This window comes from Parasteatoda tepidariorum, chromosome 5 (genome assembly GCF_982258835.1).
Source record: "Parasteatoda tepidariorum strain Cologne lab strain chromosome 5, Ptep-v5.0, whole genome shotgun sequence".
NCBI classification, from domain to species: Eukaryota; Metazoa; Arthropoda; class Arachnida; order Araneae; family Theridiidae; genus Parasteatoda; species Parasteatoda tepidariorum.
The window spans coordinates 22875463-22892396 of NC_141759.1; the positions used below are offsets into that span (position 1 = coordinate 22875463).

At 34.3% G+C, this 16934-nt stretch overlaps 2 protein-coding genes across 2 annotated transcripts; both read left to right on the forward strand.

The window, feature by feature from the left end:
• The first annotated feature begins 10569 nt into the window (after positions 1 to 10569).
• On the forward strand, positions 10570 to 13362 carry LOC122269533 (uncharacterized). The gene has a single exon (XM_043043167.2). The coding sequence runs from the start codon at positions 10570 to 10572 to the stop codon at positions 13360 to 13362; it is 2793 nt and encodes a 930-aa protein (XP_042899101.2).
• Positions 13363 to 13479: 117 nt separating this feature from the next.
• Positions 13480 to 13809, forward strand: LOC147808674 (ATP-dependent DNA helicase PIF1-like). The gene has a single exon (XM_087162672.1). The coding sequence runs from the start codon at positions 13480 to 13482 to the stop codon at positions 13807 to 13809; it is 330 nt and encodes a 109-aa protein (XP_087018798.1).
• Positions 13810 to 16934: the final 3125 nt, after the last annotated feature.

Consider the following 16934-nt stretch of genomic DNA (forward strand, 5'->3'; position numbering starts at 1 on the left):
CAACTGGACATACTGCTGCATATTTGCAGTTTTGGCGTGAATTGAGTACAATTGATGATGTAGCCTACTATCTAAAAGCTGTTCTGAACAATGATAACTTTGTTCCGGAAAACACTCCGTACTCGAAGAGATTGGCCTCAATCTCTAAGACTGTTAAGGAACGCGTTGAAATGAAACAGGACCAGAGAAAGACTTATTATGCCCGGAACCGAAAAAAACTGTATTTTACTCCTGGCCAAAAAGTTTGGGTAGTTTTACATCCGATTAGCAGAGCTCACAACAAAAAAACAGCAAAATTTATGCCAAAACGCGACGGCCCTTATGTGATCCTAACTCAATGATCACCAGTTTCATACGAGGTGGCCAGTTTGGACAATCCTAACGCACCTATAGGAGCTTACCATGTTTCGATATTAAAACCGTTCATTGAAATGGAGACTACTCCAATTGCTCCTCTGCGAATAAGAGGAAGACCGAAGAAAAATGCCGTTTTAAATACGAGACGCTAAGTGAAACAGAGGGGGAGGATGTAATGCCTGGTTTGCCCGAAAGACGGCGCTAGAGTAAAAAAAAACTTCACCCATGATCCTCTCGGGACTTTCTCAACGTTTTGTTTTCGAGTAAATGTAGAAATAAGTGATTTTGATGTTTGTCTTGTGTTTTTTTTTATAGTAATTAAAATGTTTGAAAATTAACGAAATGAGCTCTAGTGGTTTATTACAACAATTTAATTTTGATTCCTGGTGCTAGGGAACATTCCATTTTCACATTCGACTTTCGAAATTTTTATTGTAAACGGAATTTTTTTATGTCCTTAAATTAAAATGTTAAGGCTTGCAGCAAAAAATAAATTTTACTGCATTGATTTTTTTACAATGTAGTGAATTATTATTTTTTTCAATCTAAGAACCTGTGCCTATAACTTATGTAAAACTTATTTTAATACAGAGTGAAATAATTTAATATGTTGTGTAACTAAATGGATAATCCCAAGAAACTGAATCGAAAATATAAAAATTTCATTGATTTAAAAAAATAATAGATGATAATAAAAATAGACAAGTTTTGAGCGTCCAATAGTAAAAGTCACAAGTTATTCAAGCCTAACAAGTCTTGAGAATGGGCGATTATATTTGAACGCTCGAAAGATGTCGACTTTTACTCCCCTCCTCATATGTTTTGAAGGCAGTTGAGTTTTTATCATCAATTATACTGTTTTACATTTGGGTCTTGATCATTATTTTGATAAGGATTTTACACTCGTTAAAGTAAACATATGCATTTTAATAGTTTAACAGGATTCACGTGGTCTTTAAAAACGTAAGAGCATCAATATTGCAAAAGTTATATTTAACTTAAAAATTAAAATTTTGAGACCAGATATTTAGAGTTAATGAAATTAAGTATTTTATCTTTTCAGTTTTTGTGCCCCCATTTCAGTATCTTAAGGATCTTGCGAACTCTGTTTAAAAAGAGAGTATCAGATATATATAAGAAAACAAATATAATCATAGTAGCAGTATTTGGTTGTAAATGTAGCTTATCGTAATTTAATATGTTGTGCGACATTTTATGGTGAATTTGCGAACGTAAGTTTCAGAATGTATCAAAACATGAGGATGCTGTTTACTGATCATCTTTATCCAAAGAAGACCATGTAATCTAAATATCTAGCAGAAGGAAGCGAATTTTTAAACAATGAATCATACAATATGCAACATATTATTTCAATATCTTATTCTTAAATATAACATATTTCAATGTTTTAAAAATGCCACTAAACATTCAGCAATTTCTTGAGTTATAGGAAAAAGAATTATCGTAAATTATAGAAAACCTTGTGAATGTGCATTAGAATTACTATACAATATACATTTTATTTTTCAAGCACTTCTTTTTTCTTCGAACTTTCCTGCCTAGAAAACTCGATTAAAGCTGTAAAAATGATTAATCCCTGAAATTTTGTATATAGCTATAATAAGTTACGTAATTTGATTTTAGTATGAAATCCTCGAATAAATATAGCAAAAACAACATAATCTAAATAATATCAGATTAAAAGTACATGTATTTAAATTCTATAAAATTCGAAAATCAAAAATAATTTATAAATTGATTCAAAATTTCTTTTCAAAGGAGATTAAAAAAAAATTTTATTTTGCTTTTTGGACAGAAATCAGCTTAAAAATTGTCTATTGCCTAGAAACTTTGAAATATTTTCTATTAATAATTAATTAAACCTCTCCGAGCAATCACAGAACATTATTTCAATTTTTTTACAATCAGAGCTTGGTTGCCTAGCAACCTAGTAAAATTAAGCATTCCTCTTTTGAATTAGTCAGTGGGTTATCTTAAAATATTAATATGAGCTGCCGACTTTTTTTGGCGGTTTTCTGGACTATTGCCAAATATATAAACCTTTATTGCGACCCAATTTACGATCAGATTTTTCTAAAATTTTGTCTACCCCCTAATTCAAGTGTCTAGATTCTGAATATGTTTATTCAGAGAAAGTACGTTTCTGTGTCTGATTTCGTAACTTAATTAATAGTTAGCACTAATTAATTAGCATATTTGAAGTCACTTTCAGGAACCATTAGTTCGTGAAATTCCGAGAATTAGAACGAAGGTTATTCAGGGTGATATCTTTTTTTTTTCGGACTGTAAATCTTAATTTTAAGTAGTTATTTTTGTTATAATCCTGAACATGAATGAACTGTATGTAAATGCTTTTTATTTGTAAGTCAAAATACAAATTTATCGCATGATGAATATGTCATATGACTTTGATTTCAAGACTTTATTTTCTATTGAATTAAAATTAAAAAAATCTTTATTTTTTTCCTTATTTGTTGAAAAACGGTCCCAACTGAATTACAACAATGTGCAAATATCGGGCTCTTAGTATGGAACCACACACCGAACATAGCAGGACTACTGCTCATTTTGCTTTATCTCATTAAAACTTGAAAATGCTTTTTTTTCGTCAAAAGAAATATTCACATAATTGGGATAGTGAGAACGAAAAAATATATTCTCATATCTTCGCTTGTTATTTCTTCGTTATGATAATTTATCTTTAGTTCAGAAAATGGAAGCAAAACACTCAATGCATAGGAGCAAAAGAAAAATGATGCCACAATTCTGAATAGCATTCATATGAGTGCAGTATGCAGACGACAGAGTAAAGTAGAAGGAAGACTGACAATGACTACTCTGGAACGAAATGACAGACGGGATATTAAGGAATTATTTTAGGTTTTTTAGAGCTTGCAAGTGACTCACACTGTGATATTGCTACTTTCAGTGCTTGAATAGTTTTCAAAAATTTATTCGTCCTCATAATAACACAGTTTATTCTTAATCTCATTGGAGAGATGCGAACTAGTGTTTTGTGCATCAGAGATCCCCAAATTAAAAAATTTCAGTCTAATGCAGTCTAATTCAATAAAAGAAACACGCTATTTAACATTTTAAAGCACACAAAGAAACTTCTGATAACTATGAGAGATGCTAGAAATCAATTAATCGATGCTTTGCTGTCATTTTCACTTTACAAGTATACAGTGTAGTACTCCAGCATTAATGTCCTAATTTAAGATGGAACTTCCATATTTCAAAATTTTGTTGCATATTGTTTATTTTTGTATATTTTGATCATTTTCGTATAACCTATCCTCCTCCGAAAGGATAATCTGTAATACAATATTACAGTATATATTTATATTTTTATTTAGTCAATAGAATTTTTTTTAAATACTCTTATATACCGTATTTTTAACAATATTCATCAATTAACCATCATTTATTTGGGTATGACACCACTTTCTCTCGAAAGAGTCAAATTGACTCCAAATGACGGTTTTAGGTAAGTCCGAAATCTGGCTGTCCGTAGTCTGGCTTCAAGACTACAAATGAATCATTTTGCTAAATTTACCTAAAAAGCTTGCTTTTGTGATTTATTAACTTTAAAAGAATTTTCGAAGATTTAGACTTGTTATTTCTGTAAAATTTTTCAGGAAAGAAAATATTACTAAACAAAAATCTTTAAAGATAGGGAGTTGTAATCAAGCTTATTTCATATTGAGCTTCTATTATTGCAATTGAAGCAATATTTTTGAAATGAAATAATTGCAATATTTTTAGAAATAAAAAATAATTATTAGTTAAAAAATGGATCACACAGAGAAAAATATGATTAGAAATTATATGTAACAGGGAAAAATTTGAGAATTTTCATTTAAAAAAACTCATAATCTTTAATTGCTTTTAAATAATAAAAAGTGAAATATTTTTTATTTATATAAAAAAAGACATTCTATTTTTTTAAAATAATTCTTTGAAACTGTTGACGCCAGAAGCGCCATCTATGAAAATTTAGTGTATCTTATGATTCCGATGAGCTCGGATCTGTGAACAGAGCGTTGCTCTAATTGAGTTATGTTAATAAAGTGGTGTTTAATTATTACAGTCCGCTCATGAGATTTTTGAGAACTTTTATTTTTATTATATTGAGAATTTTATATAACTGAGCTATCGTCGGACCCATTGTTGGTCCTGTCTAACGGAGGTGAGTTAAAACCTATGGATTAAAATACGAATTTCATCTCTAAAAGTTACGTACCAGTTTTGAAATTTTAATGAGATAAATTGTGCATTGACTCTATAGAAATATAAACTATGTTTAAAGAAGCGAAAAACGAGGACTTAAGGCAAATTGCCATTGAGTTAGGTGAAAATGTTACTGAGACTATGACTATTATAGAGCTAACGAACTTAATAAAAAACAACGAAACATTTGTTAAAGAGCCAGAACTTGCTACTGACATAGCAAATACTATAATTAATGATAGAAAAGCAGAAAAGGAATCGTTGTTACAGTTAGAAAAATTTTAGTTTGAGAGAACAAAAGCAGAATAGACAGGGTTAGTCCTACGTCATCAACGACGTCACTAGCTCTCCTCGTTCCAAACAAAGTTTCGAACGGAGCAAACAATATGGCGTTTCTCATGTAGTTAAAAGTGGGTCAACTAAATCTTTGAATATATTAATATAGAGTCGAATTTAACCACTGACATGGCAAGAAAAAGTGTTGCATATATTAATATTACGTTAATCTCTTTTTATGATATTAATTGGAATAGCTTATTAATTGCAAATGATTATGAAAACTTTTTGTATAAATGATTGAGAGAATTTGTATTTAATATTTACCATATAAATTGTATTTATAATCTGGAAATCGGAAATTTGTGAATTTTATTATTTGGAAAAAGTTATTTCTAATTTATGTTTAATTTTTCTTAAAATATGTATATTATATTAAATCAATTTTTTTTATAATATTGAGACAACTTATTCATTGTAAATAATTATGAGAATTTTAAAACAAATTAAAAAGTTATGTAAGAAGCATGAATAAAGTCAGATAAATTAGTGAAAATTATAAAGCATTTTAGATACACGTTTTTAAAATAGCTCAAATTAATTGGTAAATTTACTAAAATGATAGGAAGTAAAAAAAAAATTATATAAACAAAAGAGTTGACAGGTCTTAAAACATATTTACAACCAAATTATTAAATAAATATGGATGGCTTGAATGTTACGTTCACTGCAACAAATAGAATATTACTATGAAGGTAATTTAAAAAATTTTGATTTAGACTGTCAAATGCAAATTTTATTCTATAAAAAGCTCTAAGCTATTCTATTCTATAAAAAGCTATAAAAAGCTCAGTAACATTTGCCAAAATAAAAGCTGTATAACTAAATATGCATACATACATTAAAGAATTAAGTTTCTAAATTAAAAAATTTCTTAAAAATTTGAATTATATTTATTTGAAATGCATGCGAAATTAATATTATTAAATAAGTAAAATTTAAACACCTATGTGAATACATAGATTAATAAATATGAATGTTAAATAAAAGTTTATGTATGGGATAAGTATGTTTTAAAGAATTCTAAAAAAATTCATGTTGCACTTTCTTATCGAATAAAATAGGAATCTGAGATTTTAAGATAAATTCATTTATAACACCTAAAAAAATTGTTTCTCTCACATTTTAAAATGAAAATTAGAAATTTAAAATTCTAAAATAATTTAGCTATTCTATATATTAAAATTTTGGAAACTAAACATAGTATTGACCCTTTTAACATACCACTACACTGCACTATGATAACACTACACATTAATATAGCACTACACTACTAACGTTAAGAAATAATCTAATATTATTATTAGATTAATAGATACCTTATTATCTAATAATAAGGTAACTTAATTTTCTCAAATAATTAATGCATAAAACTATAGTTAAAAACTAATTAATGATGATGTTGACAAATATAAACAAGATAAAATCTCAAGTCAAAATAAATCTGAGTTTAAACTAAAACTCTGTGCAGATTTAAAATTAAATAAGTTAGTTACATAATTTATTCCTATTTAGTAGTTAAAAACTAAAGCTTATGAGAATTAGCAGCAATAATCAGAAAATCTTAAGTAAAAAAAATTTACAATAACTACAAATTTTATCATCAGACATAATTAAATAAACAGACATTCGTATTGATAAATACAATCTAATTACAGATTAAAAATTAATTACAAAACGTTTTAAAACAATGCATGCCTATCCATAACTAAAGAAAAAAATTAGATGTAGGTCAAGAATATGTAACAAATTCTAAATAAAATAAGACATTATTATAAACATGAAACAAGAGTTAAAAATATTGACGCTTAGATTTTTATACATCAAAATTAAAGATAACTTGACCATTTTGAAACTTTTTTTTATAGCATTTAATGCGCTTAACTCGTAAAATCTACTGATACTCCGTATAAAGAAAACTACTTAAATTAGGAATAAGTCCCTTAGAAGCGCTATATATATTTATTTATTTCAATAATAAACTAAAAATCTTGCCGTCTTAAATTCACATAGGAAATGCCATTGAAATGGTTCGTTCGAAAAATTGTTTGGAACGCGTTTGGAAGGAGGCGGGGTTTGACGTCATAAAATACGTCATCACTGTAAGAGTTTTATAAGAGTATAATTTTTTTTATAATAATGCAAAAATAAGTTAGCTAAGAGAGATGAATAATTAGATCCCTGTGGTATTCCATTAATTTGAAGAAAAATATCCCTTCCATTGTAAAGATAATTACTAAAAAGACAAAAATTAATCAGAATTTCCCAATAATCAAAATCGCAACAAAGGATATTTTTAAAATCATGGTAATAATTCAAAAGGACATCTTTTAGTTTAGAAAGGGGAATGCTATTGAAAAGATCCTGGAAATCAAAAGTCGCAATAGAATTAATTTTATTATGTTTAATGAAATCTAAAATCGGTTGATTATTAGTGATAATCCAAGAGAAACCTTCTTTAGTAACATAGTTAATAATCTTATTTAAGTAGTTAGAGAAAATGGTGCCAGGTTTAGTTAAATAAGTATTAGACCCACATGTGATAGTTCTAAATTTTACTGGAATTTTATGAAATTTAGGACTGATAATTAAGTAAGGAAATTGTATATTGCTAATTTTAATTTTTAATCTCTTGTAAAAAGCTAAAATTTTTTTAATGACAATATTATCATTGAAATTACTAAGTTCAAAATTTTTACTATTTTTTAATTCCGTATTTAAAAGTTCAACATAGAATTTTTTACAGAATATAGCATAATTATTGTTAGCTTTGTCTATGGGAGTAATTACAAATTTTTTTTGAAGTTGCTTAATTGATTGAACAATATTAGAAAAATTTGTTAAATTGTTATTCTTATTTAAATTATCCTTATTATTGAAAATAAAGTTTTTAAAGTAATAATAAACTCTTTTTTTTCCGGCTTTTTTCCGGTTTTTTAATTAAAATTTCATTTTTTTTTTGTTATTTTTTTACTTATTATTTCCCACCCCCCTTTTTTTCATATGTCTATAATTTTTCTTTGTTTTATTCTTCATTTTGATCTATATATATATATATATATATATATATATATATATAACAATAATATAGGTAACTTTTGAAAAATTCAATAAGCAAATTATTTGTGAATATTTTTAAAAGTTAAAGTTTTGCTTGTAAGAAGATATTTAGAATTCCAAGACAAAAAAAAAAAGTGAACTTTTACTTGGCAAAGTTATCTTTCGAAAAACATCCAGATTCTTGGGATGAAAATATGGAAAGAGATGAAAAACACACAAGCAAGTAAAATTCAGTATGCTAAATTATTATTTCAATCAATTCCAATAAATTATAATTTTACCCAAATTTAACATACATGCTAAACTTGAAAGGTAAAAAAAAGACCTTTCAAATAGGTAAGTTCAAAAGTTCATCCAAAATTTACTGATTTTAATTAGTGAAGATGAAACGGAAGTAAATCTCCCTGAAAGAATGAGATCCATATATAATATCTTATACTATAATACGAGGAATGGTTGCCAAGTTGAAAATCGCCCCAGAATTAGTAAACTCCGGTAAACTTGGGGGTCTGGGGTTTTTGGCCACGAGGAATCGATTGGCGCCGGTTTTGAAGCGCTACGGTCGAGCAGTTCGGAGTTACAGATAGGATATTTTCAAACTTTATTAGTTCGCCATAGATACTTTTCTCCGCTCTTATAAATGTATGCTAATGCGAACCTTACAATTGAAATATTAATTTTCGACAACTTAAACCAATAATATACGAAGAAATTAATAATTTAATTGTAAGGTTCGCATTAGTTTACATTTATCAAAGTGGAGAAAAGTTTAACTTTTGTGTTAAAATCACAGTCAACAAAGTCCGACATTTCAACATTCATCAGATTTCAAGCTACATTTTCAACATGCAGAACGCACCTCTACATGAAATTCTTCAAGGAGCCGGAATTTTGGAACAACAAGCGATCAACTCAATTCTACCCGCAAATGGACAACTAGAAGATACCGTCATTGTCAGAATGCTTCTCCATTACGCCGAACAAGCTTACCCGACCGTCAAAGTTGCCGTACTTCACCCTGAATTTGTCGCACGCTTCTACGTTACAACAGCGGATGGCGCTTTTGAAGGAATGGCTCTTCTCAACGATATCAGCGACCAGAACAAGGCTTCCAACTATCTATACGGCGTTCAACAAGGATTCGACGTGCTACTCATTCCCACTCACAAGAGAGCTCAAATGGATAGAGGCGAGCACTGGATGCTAGGAATTTACAAAGCAAGCTATGGAGAACGTCAACTATTAGTCTGCGATCCAGTCGACAACCTGCTGCCCATCGATGCTGTTTTGAGAAAAATACTGCGACACGTTTTGAATACCGTTGTTACGAATGAAAAGCTGAAAGGATGCATCGTGAAACCTCGCAACGCTTACAACCACCAAGATGACGCGTCTTCCTGCGGAGTTTACATCGTCTTTTATGCTCGACAATACCTCTCTCATCGACGCCTTTTCCTGAACAAGAATTTTCAAGAAGCGGATGAACGGAAGCAAATTTACGAATTCGTTGTGAACAGTGACCAATTGAACATGTCGGGACCTTCTGAAGCAGCATCTTTCACATCTTCGACCAATATGCACGCTTTGAATATCCAAGACCCGATGATAACGCCGTTGCGCCCGACAAGAGCAGTCACGCAGCGTAGCAAGGAACGAATTTCGGATATATTGATGGAACTTAATGCATCTCAACGAGAAAAATACCGCGATTATGAAAGACGCAGACGAAAAAACGAAACAATGAGGGGCCGCAACATTCGCCTAGAGGAATAACGCCGCCGTAATGAAAGACTCCGTAGAGCTGCGAAATCTCGGCCTGCGTCAACCTACAAAAATGCTGCAACTTCCGACGTGGAATATCAAAGTCTTGGTCCATTTAACGTCGCTTGCATCCACGATGGCGCTTTGCATTTCCCAGAAGAAAGAGTGAAGAGCAAAATACACGTAGATTCATTTGGCGACTGCTGCTTACATGGAAGAATCAAACTACCAATGCCCGAATTTCCAAACGAATTAGCGCTTCTATTTGCACGACAACACCGCCTATCGGAAGAATTCCACAGAAGGATCCGCAACATCGACGCCTGCTTTGCACTTGCCTCATTCAAAGTCGACGACGACAGAACCGTCAATCAACATGGAATCTACGCGTTTATCGCCGGCGGTCAAGTCCATCACAAGATCAACCTGGCAACGCGCCCGACTCAAGACCCGCAAGGTGGATTTGAACAGCCGAAGTTTGCCCAAATGTACTTCATGGACCCGGACGAGGCTACAGCTGCGCGATATGAGCTCAACCGAGAGTTAAGCCAAGAACTATTGCAACTACTCGAGGAGATCACGAGCTTTAACAACCCGTTCACCCAATCGTTTATGATGATGAGAGAAGTGATCGAAGAAACCAACCAACGCGCAATCGCACCCGGAGTTCAACCGCCCAATGTCCACCTCGTCTTTACAAACCGTTAAGGCGACGATCCTCGACGATTCAACGCACCAGTTGTAAACGAAATAGCCGCAGTCTTGACTCTCAACGCCGATCAAAGCATCCCAGAGAATGAAATGGTCATGCGAGAACGCGGGAAAAAAATCACGCAGCTAAGCAACATCGATGGTTGCGTCGAGCCTTTTACCTACCCGCTTTTCTACCCGAGAGGAACTTTTGGATTCTATGTTGGAATGCCGCTGCACGCGCCTTATCCATCAAAAAATCATGTTACACATCCAGAATTAGCCTGTTACCGACTCGCCTACCGTCCGAATTATGCAAATGCAGGAATAGATCAACGATTGGTCGAGTTTAATGCACTTCACTTTGGCGGACGCTTACTCCAGCAATACGTGGTCGACACCTACATTCGCGTCGAAAGAGATCGCATACAGTGGATAAAGAGCCATCAGCGTGAAATTCAAGCCGAGAAATACGCCGGAGTTCACAACATGCTCAGAAGCTTGGCTGCGCAAAAAGATGCTGCAATTGGCGAAACAACCATCTTACCGTCATCTTTTCCCGGATCAACGCGCTGGTACACCGAGAATTTCGAAGACTCCATGGCATTAGTGCGAAGATTTGGATCGCCCGAATTTTTTATTACCGTTACCTGCAATCCGCAGTGCCCAGAACTCCTGTCAGCGATACGCAATGAACTCAACGCCGCAATTCTGGAAAGTCTGTTGGCTCTAACCCGTCCAGACATCGTTGCAAGAGTCGCACGTCTCAAGTTCCGCCAAATCGTCGAAGACATCATGACGCATCAAATCTTTGGAAGAGCATCCGCGTACGTCTTCACCATCGAGTTCCAAAAGCGAGGTTTACCGCACATGCACCTATTAGTGATTATGTCGCCAGCGGACAAGATTCACAGCGCTGACCAACTTGACGATTTTATCTCGGCGGAAATTCCAGAAGATGATCCGGAACTCAAGGAACTGATCTCGAAATGGATGATCCATAACCCGTGTGGTGATATGAACCCAAGCGCTCCGTGCATGGTCAGCAAACATGGAAGAGACCAGTGCAGATGGGGATTTCCAATGGAACATCTAGACATGACATCGCTGGTGGACGATGAAAAGCCGAGGTATCGCCGACGCTACAATCCGTTGTTGGATCCAATGAACCCAGAATTCTCGCATGAGCAAGCCATCTACAGGAAAGACTGCAACGGCCAGCGCGTCACCACAGACAACCGCCACGTCGTCCCGTACAACGCCTACCTGCTCAAGAAGTATCAATGCCACATCAATGTCGAATTCGTCGGCAGCATCGCACCGGTGAAATACCTCTACAAGTACATCTACGAGGGCCATGATTGTGCTACGATAAAGGCCGTCGAAAACCAGCAGACGATCATCTACAACGAGCCGGAGAAGTACGTGGAAGCTCGCTATATCTCACCAGTTGAAGCATGTTGGCGCCTATTCAAGGATTTCGAGATCCAAGCGAAAAGCCACACCGTCGTTCGACTTGACATTCACCTACCCGGACAAGATGGCGTTAACTTGGACCAAACGCCAGTTGACCTTGCCGATATTGGACAGAAGGGATCGACCTTAATGGCTTACTTCCGCCATAACTACGCGCTGAAAGAAGACGAAGCGAACGGAAAGGCAGTCACCTACCACTATTACCATGAAATGCCGGAGCACTACCAATGGATTGGCCAGACGAGCACTTGGCAGAAGAACGTGAATGCTTGCAGCAGAATTGGTCGCGTACATCCAGTCAACTTCGTTTCCCAGCCAGAACTTTTCTTCCTGCGCACGCTTTTGTTCCACGTCAAAGAACCAACGAACTTCAGAGACCTCTACATTGTCGACGGTGTCCAGCACGCAACCTACAAGCAAGCCTGTCTAGCCAGAGGCCTCACATACGATGACCAACAGTACGTAGAAGGACTCCGCGAATCTGCTTCATCGAAAATGCCAAGTGTTATGCGCATACTCTTCGCTCAAATCCTGATACTTGGTGCGCCAGAAAACCCGAAGAGATTATGGGAACTGTTCAAAGAGGACCTCGCGGAAGATTTCATTCGAGAAGCAAGACACACTGGTGGCTCCATAGAAGAAGCGATAAAGCGTGCCTACCGAATCATCGCGCATAAGCTGAACACCGAAGCTACCGAAGGCCGCAACTTCCGATACTGGGTGCAGACACATGGCATGGAAGACATCGACAACTATGAGCAAGATTTGGTACACGATATGATTGACGTCGACGAATCAACAGCAATCGGAGACCGCATGTACCAGCAACTCAACGAAAAGCAGCGTGAAATCGTCGACACCATAATCCAAGCACTTGAAGACCCGACTCCTGCTGCGAAATGCTTCTTCATAGATGGACCAGGAGGAACCGGGAAGACATTCGTCTACAGCACGCTGTATCGCATCGTTACCGGAAGGCTTAAGAAAGTGAAATGCATGGCTTACACCGGGATAGCAGTGATTCTTCTACCGAGTGGTCAAACAACGCACCGAACCTTTGGCTTGAAAGTCCCGCTTACATCCGACTCAAGATCATCCATCAAACCAGGATCACCGAAGGCGAACGCACTCAAAGGAGCCCACGTGTGTCTGATGGACGAAGCTCCGATGATGTCAAAATACGGCTTGCACAACATCGACGAACTCCTACGCGCGATTTGCAACAACATTCCGTTTGGAGGCAAAGTCATGGTGCTTGGTGGCGACTTCCGACAGTGCTGTCCAGTTCAACAACGTGCCAACAAAAGCGAAATACTCAACCTTTTGATCAAGAGAAGCCATCTGTGGCAACACTTCAAGACTTATTCGCTCGAAAAGAACATGCGCGTTGATCCCGAAGAAGAAGAATTCGCGCTAAGGTCCTGCTAAAGGTCGGCGACGGGGAACTCGAAGTGAAGGAACTCGGCGAAATAGAAGTCCCAGAAGAAATTCGCTCTGGTGGTTGAAATCTTCGGACCATGCCTCAGAAGTGGGAACTACGAAGCAATGAAGAATCGCGCTATTCTTGCACCATTGAACGACGATAAGGACAAGATCAACGAGCAGATTATCGCTATGCTTCCAGGCGAAGAGAAGACATACACAAGTTTCGACTCGGTAAAGGATCAACATGAAGGGGGAATTCAATTCGCGCCTGAATTCGTGAACTCGATCAACATCGCCGACTTGCCTCCACACAATCTGAAGCTCAAGAAGAACGCCATCATCATGCTTCTCCGAAACTTGGACGTCTCTGAAGGAATGTGCAACGGGACACGGTTGATTGTCACCGAACTTTGCAACAACATCATCAAGGCTAAGATCATCACCGGGTGAACACGCAGGCCGACAAGTACACCTTCCAAGGACCACACTCGACTCCAGCAAATCACAGCTTGGAGCAACTATGCAACGGCACCAATTCCCAGTTACTCCAGCATTCGCCATTACGATACACAAGTCACAAGGCCAAACATTCGAATTCGTCGGCGTGCTTCTCCTCACGACGGTCTTCGTGCACGGAATGCTCTACGTCGCATTTTCAAGATTCAAGCGTCAAAGTGCGTTGAAGGTCCTGCTGCCTCCTGAGAATCCAACCCACACCCGAAACGTCGTATGGAAGGAAGTCCTGAACAAGAGAAACTCACCAGCCGCACCTGCCTCTCCGACAAGAAACTACCTGGACAACATGGAAGACTTCGCAATCGATGATTAATGTTTATTATGTTTATGCTGTTATAGGTTAATAATATGTTTCTTACGTATGTATATATGTTTGGTTTTTCTAAATAAATTTGTCAAAAATATTGAACTTCAACACACTTCAATCTTTACACTGCTCACTTTGTACCATTTCTTTAATTGTATAATTTTTTTGTTATCAATTACATTTTATTTCCTATGACTTTTCAAACTTTACCTTTGTATAGAATGGTTCCCTTTCCAAACTCTAACTTTGTTTAGATAGTTTACAATGGTGCACTTTAACCGGTTATCTTTTCACCAATGGTTTCAAAAATTTTCTTATGGCATGTATTGTTTTGATAAATCACAATTGAAAATTTAAATCTTCGAGTTAGCTTCGATACCTGTTTTCTCCGAGCGGAGCTCGGTCACCCGCTGGTTTTAAATAATTTCAGATTCATTAAAACAAATTTCCAAATTTTTTGATTATGTGAAGTATTTTAAATAAATAGCTGTTATAAGAAACATCGAGTTGAAGGTAAAGTGCATTAGATTTAAGCAACAGGTGAAAAAATTTTAATACTGGAAAACGATTAATGCAAAATGAATGAAGATATTTAGTATGGAAAAAAAAATTCCCCTTCTCCAAAAAATGTCGGTTTTTTAGATTTTCTAAATTTCATGTTTAGACTATAACTAAGCTACACAAAATAAATAAGTAAATAATATAGCATAAACAACAGAGTTTATGCTTTATTTTTATTTTTTACATCACTTTATACAAATACATTACTTAGAAAATCAGGTGTTTTCAAATTTTTTATAACGTAGCACTTTGGGGATTTTTTTTTCATAATTATGTTTCCTTATTACAGATAGAGTTCGTATTAAAAAAAACACTAAATTTTAGTTTATTTTAGGGGCACAACCATCGTTACTGTCTCAAAAATGAAGAGGGATGTTATTTCTAACATAGCATTTATATACTACTGGGAAAAAAGGTTTCGCTGCTTTTCTTTTAGTTCCAAATACTTTTTCTTTTTGCACTTGTTAATATTTACATTAACCTACAAGGTAGTGGAGTTAATCTCATGAGCGAGGATGTTGTTTTGAGAAAATCCAAATAAAATAGTTGCAGATATTGCATTTTTTGAAATTTTGATTTACTAGAAGCATCGATAACTGAGAAAAGTGTTCGGTCACACTTGCCCTGATGGTCAGCTTTAATATTTAGTAAATAAATTCTAGGGAAACTGTTGTTTAACCAAGATTTTCAGTGCAAAAAAAAAGTTTATTTGAGCATTAAACTGAAGATTTAGAAAGTTTCATGGAAACAAGTGCTCGTTACGAATCAGCGAAATGAAAATAATATAACAAAACAAAACTTTAGGGAGTTGTTACTTTCGTTAGATAATCCCCTTCAAGCATGCATCCACTTTATTTTAAAAGAATTGATAAATTTATAAAGAAAGAAATTTATTAAGTTTATCTGGCAAGAAAAAAAAGTTTTGGGTGCTCAAATTTGCACAATGTTTAATTTTCATAACCAGCTTCAATATAAAAAAAATAATGAAGTCTATCAAAAAAATAATAGTAATATCAAAATTTTAGATTTTTGTCTGATTTTTAAAATAATGGATCTTTCCATGCAGGCTGAAGACTTGAGTGAAAACTATGACCGACATAAAAACAAATCATAAATATATAGTGCTTATTGAAACAGCTTTCTCCTTTATTACTTACCGGCATGCGGGCTGACATTTTCTGTTGCAATTTTCAATAGCTGAAGGAGTAACAGAGCGATAGCGCCTCAATCTCCCTGTTTAAAATAGGAAAAATGATTATTTAAAGTGAAACTCATTTTTTTTTAATGAGTTTGCAATGAAATCCGAATGGATAGTTATATAAACATAAATCTAGGCTTATTTTATAGATAATGCTGTCTGTTTGTAATTTTCATAAATGAAATGCTTTAGTTAAATGAACAGATCAAAAGAAAAACAGAATTTTTAGTTTGTCAATCCTTCCAGCAAAATTAATTTTTTAACGAGTGCTGAAAATGTGTGTTTTTTTTATTAACTATCTGGAAAAGGCTTTAGTAAGATGGCTTAGTTGCTATATCAGCACAAAATTTTAGATGTTGACAAAACGAAGTGAATACCGGGTATATAAAAAATAAATAATAAATACTGTATAAAAATATTAATAATAATGATAAAATATTAATAATAAAATATTAATAATAAAAATATTATTAATAATTCTAGTTAGAGTTTCCCTAATGAAATAGAGTTAAGCATTGATACTGGATAAACACTAAACTTGATTCCTAGTAATATAGAGACAGAATTGAATGTTTTCGTTATATGAAACAAATGTTAAACACAATTGTTAATAACATTTAAAAATATTATGCACTTGTGACATTGTGTCACTCACTAATTATTAGATTTTAATTATATATAGTCTCTGCAATAAATTTTGTATTTTTACATTTTCCCTTTTGAAGTGTAGTGGAGTGTTTTCTCCCCTTTCTATTCCTGGAATCGCAGGTGGTGGGCTTTATTTGCAGTTTCCATGCGGTACCCATTACTTCTGCACTTTTCCTTATTTCATAACCGTAAGAACCTTAAATTTTTAAACACTTTAACTTTTACTTTACTCCTGTCCAAACTGTAACTTTTACTCACTGCAACTGATCTTCACCATTTTAATATAAAAAAAACTCACTTTTCTCAACTCGTGGCATTAGATTTTTGTATTAGCTTCGGTTCCGT